This window comes from Myxine glutinosa, chromosome 1 (genome assembly GCF_964187855.1).
Source record: "Myxine glutinosa chromosome 1, kmMyxGlut1.1, whole genome shotgun sequence".
Lineage (NCBI taxonomy): Eukaryota > Metazoa > Chordata > Myxini > Myxiniformes > Myxinidae > Myxine > Myxine glutinosa.
Window position 1 is genome coordinate 153,160,975 of NC_136261.1, and position 21,342 is coordinate 153,182,316.

The 21,342-nt window shown below is 43.4% G+C and overlaps 1 protein-coding gene across 3 annotated transcripts in view; it reads right to left on the reverse strand.

Moving 5' to 3' along the window:
- Positions 1 to 21,342, reverse strand: part of LOC137429902 (ras-related protein Rab-6A) — a 71,247-nt gene that overhangs the window by 23,234 nt on the left and 26,671 nt on the right. For all 3 annotated transcript variants that reach the window (XM_068120261.2, XM_068120270.2, XM_078778641.1), the window contains 2 exons: positions 1,995 to 2,053; positions 1,814 to 1,867 (listed from right to left, as the gene is read on the reverse strand). In XM_068120261.2, the coding sequence (XP_067976362.1) occupies positions 1,814 to 1,867; positions 1,995 to 2,053 (113 nt within the window). The remainder of the gene's footprint in view (positions 1 to 1,813; positions 1,868 to 1,994; positions 2,054 to 21,342) is intronic.

Sequence of the window (21,342 nt, forward strand, 5' to 3'; positions counted from 1 at the left end):
GATGTTTCTGAGAGGTGGGTGTATCACACATTTTCCCCTGGAGGTGGGTGAGTTTTCCCGATTCTATTGCAAGAGTCTACAAACGTTTGAAGATGTGTTTTTGGATCTGAAGTTTTTTGAAAAGAGAAAAACATTATGAATCCATATTACACGAGTGAAAAACATCCCATTGATCTTCATCACCTCCTCACTGCCAAAAAGGCTTTATCCACTTTATCATGGAAGTTGTCTCTCTACTTGTACCTGTTCCCTCGCAGGTTTATATATCTTGATTTTATACAAAGTTCTAGGTTCATGGAGGAGCTGGACGACAAAGGGTAGCAGGTTCATTAAATACCAAGGAGTTTGAGGGGGATGGACAATGGACATACACAAGAAGGAAAGGAGGAATAACACAAAAAACGAGTAACAATAGCTCAGGGAGGAACAGAATGGGAAAAATCATAGCATATATACACAAAGAATTAAGTTAAGCACCCCCCCGTTTTTTTACAACCTCGCACATTACAAGTTTGTTGTCGTCAAAACAGTGTAATATACCCATGATATTGCTATATTTTCTGGAGAAGTGATATTATGGTCACATAAAAACATAACAATCATGCCGTTTTCAATATTTTATTCTGAATAATTTAAGGTGAAATTTTTTGGGAATTTTAGGCATATTTTCACCTCAATTTAAGTATGGAGCTATAGGTCCATCACGGACAGTGCGGATGACGTTTATGTTTTCTAACGTACAGTCATTGTTCTGAGAAGACCTCTAGCGATCTTTGCGTCAATAACGTGTGTAGGACCCACGTGATCGGATCACTACTCAACCCAACTCAACCCTACGAGTGCACTCATCTGCATTTCATCAATGGATAATTGCTAATGTCATACCAATCATTATTTGATCTCACATACCTTAGAATATATGCCAATGTATACATATACACAAAGAATATATATTAGGGGGTGCTTACCTTAATTCGTTGTGTAGGGGTGCTTAACTTAATTCTTTGTGTATATAAGAGATCATGGATGTGGATGAGGTAGTGATGGTTAGAGCATTTGAAATACTGAAATGAGGAATATGACACAATGGACAAAGGGAGGGAATTCCACAATCGGGAGATTAAGGGGATGAATGAATGCAGGTGGGTAACCAGTCAGTTTTTTTAGGAGGGTGAACTACTCCAACATTGTTAGCACCCAACCCCCGGTCCTGCAGATTCTCCAAATTACCCACACTGCACCAGGTCTGCAGCCTCTTGTGAGTTCATCTTCACCTTATTGCACTGCCACTTTTTTCATCTTAAACTTCCTCCTCCTCAGTTTCCACCCCAAAGTTTAATCGAACCAGTCATCTTCACTCATCATTTCCCGGTTATCCCACTTCCGAACCCCCATTGGTCTCTCACATTGTCGTTCTGTTTCCGCTAATCCTTAAATCACGTTTTATCTTACCTTACACTCTCTCCCCTGTCCATTTACTAGCTCACTATCTCCTCCTCCTCCTTCCAGGATATGTCTCACTGTTACTCCCTACACCCAACTCCTCCCTTCACCTTCAGCCCCCCTCACCCCCCCCCCCCCCAAGTGTGGAGTCAAAAATAATATAGAAGAGAACAGTGAAGACCATATATAGTAGTAGGTAACAGAGGGACCAAATAAATACCAGAGAACTCGATTTATCTGGAAATGGAAATAACACAACCAAAAAGATTTGAAGACAAAAAGTAAGTAAGATACAGCAGCCCAAGATCTTTATCAGATAAAGAACCCCAAGAAAAACAACGATGGCAATCGTGACTGTCAGTTCACTTACTGTACGATCTTCCATATACACCGTCTTCGACAAGAAATCAATTCCAATCGTGGCCTGTTGGGTCACAAACAGATATATAATGTAATAATACGTATTTCCTAATATCTTTCCCGTTTAACCAAATTCCATTATGTATTTTTACAACAGTAAGGCCAAGTTTTGGAAGAAAAATATCACTAACCTGGTACGAGTCATCAAAACTGTCATACATAAAACGCGTGATAAGGGATGTTTTTCCAACTGTAAAAAAAAATAAAAAAAATTAGCATGCGTAATTAAATTTAATTGGTAGAATAATGTCTTAAAATAAAATGAGGTGAGTCCTAGAAAAACACACCTAGCCACTTTTACATTTTCATGATTCGATCATCTCGCGTCTAATCGAACAACTCCAAGGCAACGTTATTTTCTTCATCATCACCGATCGTTCACAAAATCTATAGCAGTTTTAGATTTAACCGAAAATGAATTATAAATACCAGTTTTCAGGCTGTTAAGTCTAACATATCCTTTGCATTGTTTTTTTCCATCTTATTGTACTGGTATTAATCCAGTTTAGTGTATTGTTTAAATCCACAAGATCAGCAAAGTTTTTCTTGTTGATTTATTTTTATTATTGTTGTGTTCTCATGTGATAGACAAGTAAAAATTTGAGAATTTTCGAATAGTGTAGGCATTTTGTGTTAAAAGTGGTTAAACAAGTTTTTTAGGATAATTCGAGGGTGCTGAATTCAAAAATGCTGTTTAACCGGTTCAATTTTGGAGTCTTAACCTTCAAATTGTAAAAAACAAAATGCCCGCCATTTTCAGCATATTTTTTGCCATAACTTGATTTTAAGCAACATAGAAGGCTCAAAATAGTGGCAATACCCATGTTTGTGATACTGAGGATTCCAAATTTACTGTTACCTAAGTTGTAACTAGTTTGGTTTCGCCGCCATGTTGAATTCCAAGATGGCCGCCATATTTTTGGTAATTTCTGGGGTGTATTTTTTTATGTACATCACTTTCACTGGTCAAATGTGCTTTTAATTTCTTTAGAACAAAAAAAATGATATTAAATCATTTCTAAAGTGCATTTAAAAAAGGGGTAAAGTTCCAAAATGGCTGCCTTTTAGTAATTATACTTTATAAATACCGTATAGCTCAATATTGGCATTCTCAAATGTTTACCTGTCTATCTTAGTCTGTTCTGTTTCTGCATTCTAGTTGTCTGTTGTATGCACATGCACATCCTCCTGTGCATGTTAGCCCAGCTTTTCTGCAGCTGCAACGGCCATTTATACATCCTTTGGTACATCCGCATGTTACTATCTCGCGACACGCCTTAGGAATTGGAGATATCGTCATCAACTTCGGCACCAAGTTCCCATCGATGTATGTCCATCCCATGTCTGTTACTTGGGGGAGTACTGGAGTAGCGATGGTTGCGTGCTTCCAAATAAAAGCCTGGTAATGTGCGCGCCTTATGTGTCGTCTCACTGCATCTGATGTTGGTGGCAGAGTCTCCTGTGGACAACCCTTAGAGAAGAGTATTACACGTGCCTTGTCGCATCTGTCCACATCATCGGGTACCTTGTAAAGACGGCATATGAACTTTTCTGCATCGTTGATTACTTCTTCAGTGATATCTTCTGTGCCTAGATCTGTCAACAATTGGCTGTGTGTTTGAAACACCTTCCAGGCTGTCTTTTTGCCGTGGCCAGCAAGCTGTGACACACTGTCACAACCAGTAATTGCATGGAATGGCAGCAACGCTTCCACTTGGCAAGGTGGCAGTTTCTGGTGGAGTTTGTGGATGGGAATGTATTTTGGCTTCTTAGTCACATATCAGTAATGCCCGCAAGAGGGCGTTAATAGTGTTTACAATCACAGGTATACAATACATGTATAATCAATATACATGTCAATAACCCAGATAACATACTGGCGGAGAGCTCTTCCATGAAAGGGTAGCTATGAATCACGCGATCGAATGGCCTCCACGGTTACCCGACCTGACCCCATGTGACCTTTTCCTCTGGGGTCACATGAAGGCGAAGGTGTATGTAACTCAACCACAAGACCACAATTCCTTCATTGTCTCATTTTACTCGCTTTTCAAAATAGTTCAAAGCACACTTTGCAAAAGACTCCAGGCGTACTATATTTCAATTTGTTTCTTTGTATTTAAATCCAACATTGTGGCCATCTTGATGATCAATATGGCGGCCATCTTGGAATTCAACATGGCGGCGAAACAAAACGAGTTACAACTTAGGTAACAGTAAATTTGGAATCCTCAGTATCACAAACATGGGTATTGCCACTATTTTGAGCCTTCTATGTTGCTTAAAATTCAAGTTATGGCAAAAAATATGCTGAAAATGGCAGGCATTTTGTTTTTTACAATTTGAAGGTTAAGACTCCAAAATTGAACCAGTTAAACAGCATTTTTGAATTCAGCACCCTCGAATTATCCTAAAAAACTTGTTTAACCACTTTTAACACGAAATGCTTCCAACATTTTATATAAGCACAAATTCTCAAATTTTTACTTGTATATGACTGAATTCACCTCCCTCATTATTTTACCCGCCCTAGTCTGTTTATTTCCCGTATTAACCTAGTCGATGTATTTTTGTTGTTCTTTTTCTATCTTAAAGGTAACACGCAAACAATGGGGCAAGATAAAAAGAAGGAGAGGAAACATAGCAGCAGACCTGAATTGGGCAAACACACTCAAACAAATTACCACTCTTCCAGTACTTTGGATTTTTTCTTCACCTCCAATCTGTTGCGTTCCAGCTACCCAATTTCACCTCCAATGGGTTCTTCTGACCACAATATTGTGAACATCACTTTACTTACCACCACTCCTTCTCCACCGACTGCTCTGACTAAACGCCAGTAATGGCAATTCAATAGCACTGACTGGACTGGTTTATAAAACTTCTTTTCTGACTTTCCGTAGAATGACTACTGCCCCTCCTCGGGCGATGCCTACTCGTATATCTCTGCTGAATATATATCTGAAGTTATTGTTCCAGTAATGGAGTCTTATACCCCCCTTCTCTTTCAGGTATATCTCTCCTACCAACTCTTGGTTCAATAATTCCTGCTCTTCAGCCATGCACGCAAAGGATGCAGCATATCAGACATGGAAAAATTATTCTTCCTCTGACTGGCATTCAGCTTGAATGTCTTCTCAATTCCCATTTCCTTAAGCATCTTGAATCTCACAGTCTTCTATCTGTCCATCAATATAGCTTTCGCAAGGCAAGATCTACCGGTGATATCCTTTCTTACATTACAAATATCTGGGCCTCTTCTCTGAGAGATTTGGAGGATTTCCTTCGTTGTTGGCCTTGATATCGCAAAAGCCTTTGACAGATACCTGCCAGAAATCATTGCAAACGTGTTATTCATGAGGTAAAGCATTCCTTTATCCAAAAGAAATGTGACAACCGCTCATCTTCTTCCACTAATAGATCTTTCTGGTCCTTAGCTAAAAGTAACTTCAACAACTTCTGTCGCACTACCTTTCTTTCGCTTTTCCATTCTGATGATACTATTGCTGTCTCTCCGACTGATAACGCAACTCTTTTTGGTTCTCTTTTCTCCTCTAATTCCACAAAGGATGTTCCACAACATTCCACATAATTCCACCATAATTCCACAACATTCCATCTCCCTCTGATGTACCCCTTACCAATCATGTGCCCCTCCCTATAATTTATTTTCATGCAGTCAAAAAGTACTCCTCTATGCACACGAGCAAGGCATACGGACAAGACGGCATTCCTCCCCGTGTCTTGAAGGAGTCTGCTCCAGAACTTGCTTCCATGCTTGCTCGTTTGTTTCGTTTTTGTTTAAAAACCCAAACTTTTCCTCTTTCCAGGAAACATGCCTGAGTTCAGCCTATTTTAAAAAAGGGTGATCGTTCAAACCGTTCCAACTATCATCCTATTCCTCTGACTTCTACTCTTTCCAAAGTCTTTGAATGTCTTCTCAAATCCCATTTCCTTGAGCATCTTGAATCTCATAGTCTTCTATCTGACCATCAATATGGCTTTCGCAAGGCAAGATCTACCGGTGATATCCTTTCTTACATTAAAAATGTCTGGGCCTCTTCTCTGAGAGATTTTGGGGAATCCTTCGTTGTCGGCCTTGATATCTCAAAAGCCTTTGACAGAGTTTGGCATTGGGGTCTGATATCCAAGCTTCCCTCTTTTGGCTTTCCTCCTTCACTCTGCTCTCTCATATCAAGCTTTCTCTCTGACCACTCTATCTCCGTAATTGTTGATGGTTCAACATCCCCCTCTTTCCGTATCAACGACGGTGTCCCTCAGGGTTCAGTCCTGTCTCCAACACTCTTCCTTCTTTTTATCAATGACCTTCTTTGTTCTACAAATAAGCAAATGCACTCGTATGCTGATCACTCGATATTACATTCCTCCATGTTTTTCCCATCTGCCCCATCTTCCCTCACTCGATCTACATCTCGTGGGATCACAGCCACCTCTTTATATTTGGATTGCGACAAGATTTTCCAGTGAGGCAAATGTAAACAGGTTAAGTTGAATGCTTCTAAAACTCAATTTCTTCCCATCTCTCTCTAAAACCCCCCCTGAAAGCTCCATAATTACACCATGTGATTCAATAAACCAACTAGGTATTACCCTAACATCAAATATATCCTGGAATCCATACATTACGAAAATAGCTAAGTCTGTCTTGAAGAAACCAGGAGTCCTGTTCAGATGTCGAAGATTTTGCTCATCTGAACAGTTGGTTCAACTATATAAAGGATTGATTCGTCCTTGTATAGTAGTGGTTCTCAATTGGTGGTTCATGGTGACTTTTTTCGGTGGTCCACAGGAACATTGTCCAAAGTCACACGGCATGAGAAATAAATTTCAAACCAAAATGTTTGTTGCCTCCTCTTTTTTTATCATGTCTCAAAAAGGAGGTGGTCCACGAAAATGTTTCGATTAGCCAGGTGGTCCATGGACTGAAACAAGTTGAGACCACTGTTGTATAGAGTACTACTCTGACATCTGGGGAGGTTTTTAGTCCATATACTTACTGGACAGAATCGAATCCAATGTAATCCGACTTATCAACTCTCCCAATCTGACCTCAACACTCGATACACTCAAATTACACTGCAAAGTTGGCTCTCTTTATTTTTTCTACAGATATTACTCTGGTTTATGCTCCCAAGAACTTGCTGCTTGTGTACTTCCGCCATTAGCGAGACCACGGAACACTCGATAAGCCACTACATCGCATGATTATTATGTGGCCATTGGCAACTCAAGGGTGGGCCGTTATGATGTTTGCTTCTTCTCCATTGCTAAACTTTTGAACTCTTTACCTTCTCATGTATTTCCAAATACTTACGACCTTCCCCTTTTCAAAAAGCAGATATTTTTACTTCCTCAAAAACTCTTGGACTGTTAGCTCTTTCTTCTCTTTTCTATCAATGCAGTTCTTTTACTTAAGGACTGGCCTCGATGAGGACAATATAATCCGTGACTGAAGCCTTCAACATAAAACAAGACCAAAAGTCTAACAGCGGCGTAGCTGGGCTTGTTTGATACTTTATTTGAAGAGAATAGTATGACCTGGGTAGGGATACCAGTTAGCAAATAATGTAAGTATTAAATTTTTCATTAGGTTTTTTTTAATTTTAATTTTTGCTGAGAGAAACCATACAGTTGAACCAGACACTGCTTCAATCCAGTAACTTTGCAGTCACGACAAAGGGATTCCAGTGTTACAATTATATTTACTATATTATTATTAACATTATTATTATTACGAAGAAGATGTTACTGTATTAATGAACCGAGGCTAATTCCTTACACCAATGATAATTAATTAGTACACCACTTCTCATGGAGTCATCCATGAACCATACACCGCTTAAATCCAGTAACTTTGCAGTCACGGCAAATGGATTGCAGTGTTATGATTATATTTACAATATTATTATTATTATTTATATTGTTATTAACGATATTATTATTATTATTATTACGAAGACGATGTTACTGTATTAATAAACCAAGGCTAATTCCTTACTCCCGTGATAATTAGTACACCAGTTCTCATTGAGTCATCCATGAACTATACACCGCTTCAATCCAGTAACTTTGCAGTCATGACAAGGGGAATGCATTGTCACAATTATATTTACGATATTATTCTTGTTGATGTTATTGTTATTATTACGAAAACGATACTACTGTATTAAGAAACCTGTGCTAATTTGTCCGAAGCGGCCTGAAGGTGAGACATGAAGGCATGAGGCCTAAGGCCTATAAGCACTGTGTCGTTGGAAGACCCGTAATGTCTATGCTTTCGATATTTGATGGTCATTTTAACAATCAGTTTGTTTGTGTTTCACACTGAATGAAAAACATAAAGGTAGAGCATGGCGTTCGTGATATATGACCCGTTCAACAATATGTTCGGCCTGAACGACATATAAATCAAAATGGTGGTGCCTGGAATCAGCCGTCATACGCCATAATGACATCACAGGTGTAATCACATCATCCATGTTATGTGACCAGATCCTCAGCTCTGATTGGTGTACGTTTGTGAGGGACATACATACATACATACATACATACATACATACATACACTGTTCTAGACAGCTTTGCACAACGGGCTACGCCGTGAATTTTTTTTTTTTTAAAGGACGTGGCCAGGAGTAGAACACATAAACCCAGCATGAAAACACACACTGAAGGCACTCAAGATGCACAAGTACTTTAAATCAACAACTTAACAAAATCAACAACAAAACATATCAAGACAATTCCACAACAGTGATCCTCCGCTTTAGAGGAGAGCCTTTTGGAGCAGCAAAAAATTGTACCGAGCCACCAAGAAACCTGTTGCCAGGTTCCATATAGCCAGGTTTTAAAGTTTGTTCTGATTTTGTGGACATTTGTAACCATTTACATTTTTGAAATTTCAATTTTTTTTTCAAATCAACTCAAATTGGAAATCAAAATTGTTTCAAATTAAATGCAAACATTGATTTTCAAAGTCAGAGACTCTCAAGCTTTTCAAAAATGTACAGTCATGTGAAAAAGTAAGTACACCCCATGTAAAGTTTTGACTTTTTCAACATATTTCAACATACAGCTATTTGATCTTCATTTCAACAATATTGTTAGATAAAGTTGATATAATATAACAAATATCATGAAACATTTACATTTTGTAGTCCATTGTATAATTTAAATAAACATAAATGCAAATTTCGCATGTTGAAAAAGTAAGTACACCCCTACATTTATCACTACTTCAAATACCTAAAATTAGAATCAGGTGCACCAGCTCAGCTGCAAATGATTAGAACATCGTTAGAGAGGATCTTGGATGAACCTGTCTTATTTAAACCTCAGACATTTAGTTTGGTTTGCTCTTTGTTGTTGAAGTCTGCGGCATCACCATGCCTAGATCAAAAGAGCTCTCTGAGGCCTTCAGAAAGAAGGTTATAGATGCCTACGAGTCTGGGAACTGATTTAAAAAGATCTCCAAACAATTTGAAATCAATCATTCGACTGTCTGGAAGATCATCTACAAGTGGAGAAGATTCCAAACAACTGCCAACTTGTTCAGGCCAGGCCGCCCCAGCAAGTTCAGCCAGAGAGCAGACCGCAAGATGCTGAAAGAAGTCTCTAAGAACCCCAGAATGTCATCACGGGACCTACAGGTAGCGCTTGCCACTGTTGATGTCAAAGTGCACGAGTCTACCATTAGAAAGAGGCTGCACAAATTTGATCTACATGGGAGGTGTGCCAGGAGGAAACCTTTGCTGTCCAGAAAGAACATCAGGGCAAGACTAAAGTTTGCCAATGAACACCTAGGCAAAGGCCAGCACTTCTGGAACAATGTGCTCTGGGCAGATGAGTCAAAGGTAGAGCTATTTGGCCACAGTACCAGAAGACATGTTTGGCGAAAACCAAAGACAGCATTTGACCACAATAACCCGATACCAACTATAAAGCATGGTGGTGGAAATATTATGGTTTGGGGCAGCTTTGCTGCATCAGGGCCTGGGCAGCTCACCATCATAGAATCCACTATGAATTCTTCATTGTACCAGAGGGTGCTTGAGGATAATGTGAGGCCATCTGTCGGAAAGTTGAAGCTCAACCGAAGGTGGACCTTGCAACATGACAATGACCCTAAACATACCAGTAAATCCACCAAGAAATGGCTGAAAAGAAAGAAATGGAGGGTTCTGGAATGGCCAAGTCAAAGCCCGAATCTAAATCCCATCGAGATGTTGTGGGGGGATTTGAAACGAGCTGTGCATGCAAGAAACCCCTCAAACATCGCACAGCTGAAAGAATTATGCATGGAGGAGTGGGCAAAAATTTCTCCCAGTCGATATCAGAGACTGGTAGACAGTTATAAGAAACGCCTACTTGAGGTTGTTTCTGCCAAAGGGTGCAATACCACCTATTAGAGCCAAGGGTGTACTTACTTTTTCCACATGCGAAATTTGCATTTATGTTTATTTAAATTATACAATAGACTACAAAATGTAAATGTTTCATGATATTTGTTATATTATATCACCTTTATCTCTCAATATTGTTGAAATGAAGATCAAATAGCTGTATGTTGAAATATGTTGAAAAAGTCAAAACTTTACATGGGGTGTACTTACTTTTTCACGTGACTGTATATGGTTACAAATCTCCACAAAAGCGCAACAAAATTACATGTGGAACTTGATTACTGGAACCAGAAACAATCGTTCTTGTAATCACTAATGTATCATGTGTACAGTCCTTTATGAGGAGCATTCCCTAATTTCTCAGAATATGATACTCATAACAGCTGAAGATACGTCAGCTTTTTAAGATACATTTCAAAATAGTGCCCCTTGACTTGAGTGCACATGTTGAACTTATCATTCAAACTGTTTATGCCAATAGTATTGTTGTGGGAATGCATTCTAGGGGGTATCTTTGCATAACGTAGCAGTAGTTATTTCCCATATTGCAGATTAGCCTGGTGCTGGCATAACGGTTAAAGTGGCTGGCTTAAAATCTTCGGGTCTTGCGATTGATCTCCTGTCGTGCTGTTAAATAACACCAGGTGGGTTGACTCAACCTGTCATCCTTCTGAGGTCGGCAAAATGAGTACCAGCTTACTGAAAATAGAGGGCACTGCATCAGTGGCACAGCCACACTCCCAGTAATAATGCAACCAGCAGCCGCAGGCTGCATACAAAATGACAATCTTGCATATTTACAATAAGCATGAAGTATTTTAATTGTGATAGAGAGATATCGTCGTTATATGTGTAGAAAGTTGCTGACTTCCCTCCCCTAATGTGTGTCTAAAACCACCATTCCTTGACACCCTTTTAATGTTTTATCCCCTCATAATGTCTCATGTGTTTTAAAAGGGTCCGACAGACCATCAGGTGCTAGTAAAGGTGGGAATGCTGCCATGACACAGAAAGCCACTCAATCTGGGTGAAAGGCGGTGTTAGGGTTTCCCCGCCCACAAACTGGGCTACTGACCAATGGCAGCCAAGAGGGGAGGGGCTAATGGCGCCACTGCATGGGCGGGGACAGCGATTACAAGAGTGTGTGGCGCAAACTGCAGGGTGCCAGATACATGGGAATTTGCCACGGAACCTGCATACGGAACTCTTGGGATTTCTCTGTAGCATGATGCATCTGCCTAGTGAAGCCTCCTGACATGCCCCGCCCGCACTGCGGGCCTTACCCGCTTCATGTCTGCAGCACGGACTGTACCCGCAAGGTCGCATCTTCCCCTGGAGCTAAGCTGCGTCCCATCAAGGTGCAGTCATCGGTATTTCAATTTGTCCAATCTCTCTTGTCTATCTACTGAGGTGTGAATGGGGGCCCATTAAGTACTTTAACAAGGAGCTGCCGGTTCGTTGACTCTGGGAGCTTATGGGAAGTGGGGATTAATAATTGTATGCTTCTTTATTTGTATACCCGCCAATTTTTGTTATCCCAATACCTGTACACTTTATAATCCATATTTGAATGTCTTGAATGGGTGAATTTGAGTGTCTTGATCGCCAGTGCAGTAGTTATACACGTCCGTTAAAAGATAGATTGGGTTCGGGCAAGCAGCACCCAGTACGAGACTGTGCCTGCATCCAGTAATTTCACTTGGATCACCGGTAACATGGCAAACAGGCTCGAACAACGGCTCGGAGCGCCCAAATCAATCGGTGTGACTGCTTTGGCCGAGTTAGGCGGGGTTCAGACTGGGCAGCTGGGCCGGCCTGACAACTAAAATAATATAAAAAGTTTTTGGATTGCTCCTTCAGTCAAGTATTTGTTACTTCAGTCAGTAGTTGGTCATCAGCGAATCAGCATTCATGCTGGTGGGACCTTAAATATTTAAACAGGGAAGGGAGGAGGGGAGGGGTTGAATCAGTTGCACAAAGCCATTAACACAAATGGCGGTCTGCACAATATAATCTTTGTACAAAGGTGCATTGTCATGAAGACAAAGCACAGCGTTGGTCAACTCTTGGCAATTATTGTCCTCGGCGTTTGTGCCCCTGATGGCCTGCTGCAATTTTTGCATGAAGCTGGTGTATTATTCCTCTGTGATTTTAGTTTTGTACAGCATACAGTTGATCATCAGGATTCTCTTGACACCTTCTGGAATAGGTGGACTGCAATAGTGTCAAGGGAGTTGCAGTCAAAAATTATAATGTAGCTCACAAGGGACGTTTCTTCCTTTCCTTTTTAACAACGTTTGCAGTGCCCTCTAACAACGTTTAATAACGTTTCTTCCTTTCCAACTGAAGGAAATCTCAGTTCCTTCCACCAAGCTCGGAACAAGTGTGTGTCTACCCTCAGGAGTGCCAGGAAGCACTATCTCTCCTCACTCAAGAATGAACTCTCAAACCTGTCTCCTTCCTCCAAATCCTGGTGGCGTCTGGTCAAATCCGTTTCTGGTGTTTGTTCCCCCTCCATCCCCTCCCTTACCTCAAATGGCCACACAGTTGACATCGCACGTGACAAAGCCGAATGCCTCAACTCTGTGTTTGCCTCAAAATCCTTAGTCCCAAACCCATCTCTCTCTGTTCCCACCTTTCCCAGTCGAACCAAACTGCTCCTGGACTCTGTGACCTTCTCTCCTGACAAGGTGGAGGAGTTTTTGTCAAACCTCGACTCTGATTCTGCAACTGGACCAGATGGCATCAGCCCACGGGTCCTAAAATCCTGCTCTGCCGCTCTATCTCACCCTCTCTCTGTTCTTTTCACCCTATCCTTTGCTCAAGGTCATCTGCCAGCATCCTGGAAATCAGCAAACATTACCGCTTTACACAAAAAAGGTGCAAAAACAGTTCCTTGCAACTACAGACCAATCAGCCTGCTCCCAATTATCAGCAAAGTCATGGAATCCATCATTGCTTCGGATATGAAATCTTTCCTCTTCTCCAATGGCTTGATCTCTGATCATCAATTTGGTTTCAGACCAGGTCACTCTACTCTGGACATGCTGCTTCTGCTGTCTCAACAATGGATGGAGGTCCTCAATGCCAAACAGGAAATCAGAGCTGTCTCCCTTGACATATCACGTGCCTTCGATACGGTCTGGCACCCAGCTCTGCTCACCAAACTCTCCTCCTATGGTATCCATGGAAATCTCCATGCATGGCTTGCGGACCTCCTCTCTGGTCGTAGTCAACGTGTGGCCCTGAATGGATTTCTCTCATCTCCCCTTCCCGTTCAGGCTGGAGTTCCCCAAGGCAGTGTGCTGGGCCCTGTGCTTTTTCTGGTCTTTATCAATGATCTCTCCGACTCTCTGGAAAATCCTCTGTATCTCTTTGCTGATGACTCCACTCTCTGCCGCTCCATTCCTCTTCCCTCAGATCGGCAGTCTGCAGCCTCCTCACTCTCTGAAGACCTGGACAAAATCACAGACTGGTCAAACATGTGGAACATGTCTTTCAATCCTGACAAATCTCACACTCTTACTATGTCTCTCCGAAAAGATCGACTGGACAACCCTCCCATCTACTTTCTCAACCATCCTCTCCAAGAAGTTCTGTCGCTCAAGCTTTTGGGTCTCACCATCTGCCATGATCTTTCTTGGGAAAACCACATTTCCAAGCTGGCCTCCAAAGCCAGTCGCCGACTGGGCATCCTCCGTCGTGCGAAGTCCTTCCTAGGCACACCTGAGCTCCTCACCACATACAAGGCTTTCATCCGCAGCTCAATGGAATACTGTTCTCCCTTATGGGCTGGTGCTCCTGCCTCACACCTGGCTCGGCTTCACGCTGTTGAATCCAAAGCTTTCAGAATCATTGGAATCTCCCGCGATGAAGCTATCTCTGAGGGCCTTTCACTCACTCACCGCAGGCAGGTAGGTGGTCTTTCTGTCTTCTACCGACTCCTCTCCGGCCTTGCTCCCCCAGCTCTCTCTGTGCTCTGTCCCCCAAATATTCCTACAGGTCGCACAAGATCTGCCAGCCACCCTCTGATGGTTAAACTGCCGAAATCTCGGCTCTCTGCTCACCTTCACTCTTTCATTCCTCTTTTCTCCAGCCTCTGGAACAAACTCCCACACTCACTTCAATCACACTCCTCCCTCCAGGTCTTCAAAACAGCTGTTCACCACCATCTCTTATCTTCCCCCATCCAAAACCTTGATCTTTTCTACCCCCACTAATTCACCCCAGATCCACCTTGTTTGAAATTCCAACTTCTTTCCTGGAAGTCTTGGCAGTGTCCATATGTTTTATACCTCTCCCACCCCCCCCCCCTTCCCATGCCTCCCCCCCAAAGCCCTCTCCCTCCCACAGTTCTCTCGATGTCTCCATGTCTCTCGGTCCCTGCTCTCAAATGTTGTGTTTGTGTCCTTCCCCCTCTCTCCCCATCTTGTCTACCGCTCCCGATGTTATTTGTTTTGTGTGTCTGTTTGTCTTTCTGTGTGATTAATGTTCGCTCTTTCACGAGCCTCGATCTTGTATACAAAAAAAACAAAAAAAAAAACAAAAAAAAAAACAATAATTGCACACAAACGGGTGCAATATTACTTGCAAATTGTTTCAATTAAAAGATTGCACTTAATCCTGCATCACAAAAGAATAATTATCTGCGAAGTTCATGACAACCAGCCACTCCAGAGACTCTATAGTATGTCCGAAAAATGTAAACTGTAGCCTGTTGATGAAACAATTGCAGAATTCATCTACGAAGCAAAATGGCTGCAGCATTCATCTGCAAAGTCAATATAACTATTTTTCACTATTTTCAGAATTGACCGATCAGTTATTAACCATTTCTTGAAATCGACAGGATCAATTACATGCTCATTACATATTATCTGAAGCCTTGTATCTAACTTCGAGGAATCCCCATACTGCTTGCATGAGGAGAAGAAGCACCCCTGCCAGGCAAGCTTACACTGAAGTTGGCTAAGGCAATGTCGGCAGTGTTTGAGAGGGACTCTGTCTTCATCTGTGGGCTTGTCCATCTTTGCATCAATCATAATTAATGTGGTGTTTTGATAAACTAGTACACCGGCAGACTCCGGGAGGGGCAGGACTGGTCATTCCTCTTTGGGGTATATAGATTACAGTCGATCTATGGTTGGATCTCAAGAACATTGGGTGTGTGTTCATTTACCAAGTTTTTTATGGAGAGATCGCCAAGTGGTTTAAGCATTTGAGCAAGCACTCCATTCAAAATCGTTAAGGAACGGCTGGCTTGGCAAGCGCTAGCTAACTGCTTGGTAAAGGAGCACAACACGAGCTTCTCCCTTTCAGTTTCGTATGAAACAGCAGGAGAGAGTTTCAAAAGTTCGCTACGAAAAATGCCACGGTAGCGGCAAAAAGGGCCACGTTATTAACCCAACATTTGTGGGTTATATAGAGTACAGTAGATCTTTGCTCAGTTCTGCAAGTAAACCTTACTTCACGGATGTCGGGATTCCTCCAAATTTCTTCATTTAGTGTTACTAGCAACAGTACCCACCCTATTGGCGGGGCTTCAATTGGGAAGCCCAAATGAAAAGGTAAAATATCAGAAATTGAAGGCTTTTTTATTTTAAAGGATTCATATAAACATCCGTTGAATCATATCACACGCAAATCATCAAAATCTAAACAGTACATGGCTAAACAGTACATGGACGATCACGTACCACGTACATCTCACGCCTTGCTCGCTCTCATGTTGTCCCGGTAATGATCCTTCCACAGGTTCACCGACGGAAACCTTGTTACGACTTTTACTTCCTCTAGACAGTCAAGTTCGCTCATCTTTTCGGTGCACCGGCACGAGCCGAGAACGGCCCATGCAGGGGCTGATCCGAGGATCTCATCAAACCGTCAGATCGGTAGTAGCGATGGGCGGTGTGTACAAAGGGCAGGGACTTAATCAACGCGAGCTGATGACTCACGCTTACTGGGAATTCCTCGTTCGTGGGACACAAGGATCAGAGTAGTGATGGCAATGAACAAAAGAGCGCGCACAGCTGTAAGGACGAAGGATGGGAACAGTGGTGAGTTTGAGGTGAAGGTGGGAGTGCATCACGGGTCGGTACTAAGTCCACTACTATTTGTGGCTGCGATGGAGGTGCTGGCTCAGAACGTAAAGGAGGGTTTACCGTGGGAGTTGTTGTATGCAGATGATCTGGTGTTGATTGCGGAACGTATGGATGGACTGAAGGAAAAGATGATCAAGTGGAAGGAATGTATGGAGACAAAAGGTCTGAAGGTGAATATCGGAAAGACGAAGGTGATGGCAAGTGGTAAAGCATGTGGTGAGGTGGAAAGAACTGGGAAGTGGCCGTGTGCTGTGTGCAGGAAGGGTGTCGGAGTGAACTCCATTCAATGTACAATGTGCGCTGAGTGGGTTCATCAAAAATGTAGTGGTCTGGGAGGGTCATTAACCAGTGTGGCAGCTACATTCAAATGTAAGGTGTGCACAGAGGGAGCTGCAGATGGAGGAAATGTTGAGTTGGATCTTGGAGACGGCGTGAAGCTGGAAGGTGTGAAAACATTTTGCTACCTCGGAGACATGCTGAATGGAGAAGGTGGATCAGACTCGGCAACGGTTGCTAGAGTGAGATGTGCATGGAAGAAGTTTCAGGAACTGAGTGGCGTGCTGATGATGAGGGGAGTGTCGTTGAAGCTGAAGGGAAAGGTGTATGCTGCATGTGTGAGAAGTGTTATGATTTATGGGAGCGAGACATGGGTAATGAACGTAGAGCAGCAACGAAGGTTGGAAAGGGTGGAAATGCGAATGATTCGACGGATGTGCGGCGTATCGTTGAGAGAGAGGAAGACAAATGATGAATTGCGAAAGATGATGGGAATGGAGCCTGTGATTGATGCTGTGAAGAGGAACAGGTTGAGATGGTTTGGTCATGTGTTGAGGAAGGATGAAATTGACTGGTTGAGAAGAGTGATGGAAATGAATGTAGAAGGAAGTAGAGGACGGGGAAGACCGAGAAATACTTGGCTAAAGATTGTGGAAGAAGAAATGCGGGCAAGGGGGTTAACAAGGAGAGATGTAGAAAATAGGACAAAATGGAGAAGATTGTCATGGGGACCGCAAGGCTAACCCCCGCTCTAGTAGGGAAAATGGCCTTTAAAATGCATGTTGTTGTTGTTTTGTGGGACACTGTCTCAAGCCACAATCCCCATCATCGATGGGGCTCAGCGGTTTACCCGAGCCTAACGGCGAAGGGCAAAGTACACGTTGGCCCGTCCAGTGTAGCGCGCGTGCGGCCCCGGACATCGAAGGGCATTAAACGTTCATTAAACATTAAACGTTCACTAAAGTATTACGAAACGAAAAACATTACGAAATTATGTTCACACCGTCACATCAAACACTACCGTGAACACATACATCGTCACAACATCGTCACAATGAGAACATCCTCACAATGAACGTTATGCGAATGTGAATGTTATGCGGGAGTCCAAACTTGAGAATGCTGGAGACCAAAGCTGAAATTGGGAAAACTAAATAGCCTATTTTACTCCCAGGGGTCCCAGGATTACCCACCCAAAATATCTTTGCGATTGGTTCAGCAGTTTTTACGATACCTTCGAACAGACAGACGGACATTTGGTGAATTATAGAAAGATAAAGAGCATTAGCGACTGTTTAAAAAGGAAAGCATACGTGTTTGTGGTGTATAATATTTTTACTTCCTGTAGAAGCCGTTGCTCCCACAGAAACGCCATTATAACTATAAGCTATTTATACATGTTATCACTGCAGGAAAAACGCCTTGGGGAAAGCGGGACATTAGTAGTATGAATATTGTTTTGTAATAACATTAACAATATGCGATTATCATTAATTTTGTTATTCAAAGCATTTTTGGAAAAACACCACGATAAATCTTCTTTGGAAATACGCCACGATAAAGCTAATTTAACATTTATATACACCTCAACGTGCAACCCCATTGACGGCAATGGCGGGCAAACTCGCTCGGGGGGAGAAAACCCCCTTGGGGAGGGGGGGGGAATGAATGCGCTACAACCTTCATTGTGTAACCCTTTGTCATCCTGTCAAGTTTGGTTGAGATTGGATAAGTAACGACAGAATGTATTGGCGTCAAAAAATCATCAGACAGACAGACACAAATGGCGTATTTTAGTATGATGATGATAATGGAAGTACACACCAAGAGAGTTATTGAACATGGAGCAAGGAAACTCTGCTTTGGACACAATTCAGTAAACTTGCACAATCCAACTTTTGCATTTGGATGTTTCTCCATAAAAAAAAGTTGGAATGCTTATTTGAAGTTGCAGAGAACAAGATGTTTTTGCTTGTGCCACTCCTTTACACCAGGCATTAGACTGGTAATGTCGTCAATCAAGAAGAATGCTTTTAGCAACTTTGACAGTTTCTGTTGTCAGGCATTTAGCTGATCTGGGATTTGGGTGTGACGGATTCCATCCCCTTCAACTAAATGTTTTACTGTCCTTGCCATGAAATAGGTTGTGACAGACACTTCAACCATTTTCCCAATGCCCAAACTGTCAAGAACAGCCATCAACACTTTGACTGTTCACTGCTTTTGTCAGTGTTGTTGAACTTGTCCTTCACCTGTTTCATTATCTCCAGGAAGTCTTTCTCATCAATAGATGAATTCTCGCTTTCCAGCTTCTTAAATGGCATTTTACATCTCTCAGCAGACTTTTCTGCTTGTTTAGAATAAAGTTTCCCCAATGATTGACAATGACTTCTTCAACGGAGAAAGTTCATCATCTTGAACAAATACATCACTGTCATCACTGGCGATGCTGCGCAATGGCTTTGTTGAAGTGGAGGTTGACAAAAATATTCATTTGTTTGTTTTAACAGTCGGAGCAGGAAGTAATTTAAGAATTTCTCTGCACAGCTTATTTTTCATTGTCAAGCCCCAATTGCATCTTTTGAGCAAGTTGAGCATCTTTTGGTTCTTTGGAGTTTTTTGTATAAATGATCGAGCCTCGTCTAAGCACTAGATCAGAATGGAAGGGAACAAAAGGAAAAGGGGGAAACGCCAAAAGCAGAGTAAAAGTGAGAGTGAAAGGGAGATCAAAGGGAGGGGAGAATGACACATAGGGGTGAAGAAACTGCACAAAAGACGAATGAAACACAGCAGGAAGGGGGAGGTGGGGATGAAACAAAAAGGAACAAACCAACCAAAAACTAACAAATGGAAAGAGGTGAGGGAGAGGGGAGAGAAAACATGATGCCTTGGAAAATGGTAGTGCTTGGGAATGGTATCATTTGGGGGGTAGAATAGATCATGGGTATTGATGCATGATGATCTGGGGGTAGTGGTGAACAGTTGTCTTGAAGCCTTGGAGGGAAGAATTGGACTGAACAGACTGGGGAAGTTACTTCCACAGGTGAGAGAAAAAAGGAGCAAATGAGTGGAGGTGAACAGTCAGCTTGAATTTTGGTTGGTTAACAAGAAAAGGGAAGCTGGGAGACTACGTGGATCCTGCAGAAATTTGGAAGAGGGGTTGGAGAGCGAGGAGTGAGGAGTTGGGGAGTGAGGAGTTGGAGAGTGAGGAGCGAGGGGTTGGAGAGTGAGGAGCTCGGGGTTGGAGAGTGAGGAGTTAGGGGTTGGAGAGGCGCGAGAAATTGGAGAGGGGTGAGGGGTTGGAGAGCGAGGAGTTGGAGAGTGAGGAGTGAGGGGTTGGAGAGTGAGGGGCGAGGGGTTGGAGAGTGAGGGGCGAGGGGTTGGAGAGTGAGGCCTAAGGAGTTGGAGAGTGAGGAGCAAGGAGTTGGAGAGTGAGGAGCGAGGGGTTGGAGAGTGAGGAGCGAGGGGTTGGAGAGTGAGGACCAAGGAGTTGGAGAGTGAGGACCAAGGAGTTGGAGAGTGAGGCGCAAGGAGTTGGAGAGTGAGGAGCTAGGGGTTGGAGAGTGAGGAGCTCGGGGTTGGAGAGTGAGGAGCTCGGGGTTGGAGAGTGAGGAGCTCGGGGTTGGAGAGTGAGGAGCTCGGGGTTGGAGAGTGAGGAGCTCGGGGTTGGAGAGTGAGGAGCTCGGGGTTGGAGAGTGAGGAGCTCGGGGTTGGAGAGTGAGGAGCTCGGGGTTGGAGAGTGAGGAGCTCGGGGTTGGAGAGGAGCGAGAAATTGGAGAGGAGCGAGAAATTGGAGAGGAGCGAGGGGTTGGAGAGCAAGGAGTGAGGGGTTGGAGAGCGAGGAGTTGGTGAGTGAGGAGCGAGGAGTTGGAGAGTGAGGAGCGAGGAGTTGGAGAGTGAGGAGCGAGGAGTTGGAGAGTGAGGAGCTAGGAGTTGGAGAGTGAGGAGCGAGGGGTTGGATAGTGAGGAGCGAGGGGTTGGATAGTGAGGAGCGAGGGGTTGGAGAGTGAGGAGCGAGGGGTTGGAGAGTGAGGAGCAAGGGGTTGGAGAGTGAGGAGCGAGGAGTTGGAGAGTGAGGAGCGAGGAGTTGGAGAGTGAGGAGCTAGGTGTAGGAGAGGAGCGAGAAATTGGAGAGGAGTGAGGGGTTGGAGAGTGAGGAGTGAGGGGTTGGAGAGCGAGGAGTTGGAGGGTGAGGAGCTAGGGGTTGGAATGTGAGGAGCTAGGGGTTGGAGAGTGAGGGCCTCGTGGTTGGACAGGAGCAAGAAATTGGAGAGGAGCGAGGGGTTGGAGAGCGAGGAGCTGGAGAGTGAGGAGCGAGGAGTTGGAGAGTGAGGAGCGAGGAGTTGGAGAGTGAGGAGCGAGGAGTTGGAGAGTGAGGGGCGAGGAGTTGGAGAGTGAGGGGCGAGTGGTTGGAGAGTGAGGAGCGAGGGGTTGGAGAGCGAGGAGTGAGGGGTTGGAGAGCGACGAGCTAGGGGTTGGAGAGCGATGAGCTAGGGGTTGGAGAGCGACGAGCTAGGGGTTGGAGAGCGACCAGCAAGGGGTTGGAGAGCGACGAGCTAGGGGTTGGAGAGCGACGAGCTAGGGGTTGGAGAGCAAGGAGCTAGGGGTTGGAGAGCGAGGAGCTAGGGGTTGGAGAGCGAGGAGCTTGGGGTTGGAGAGCGAGGAGCTTGGGGTTGGAGA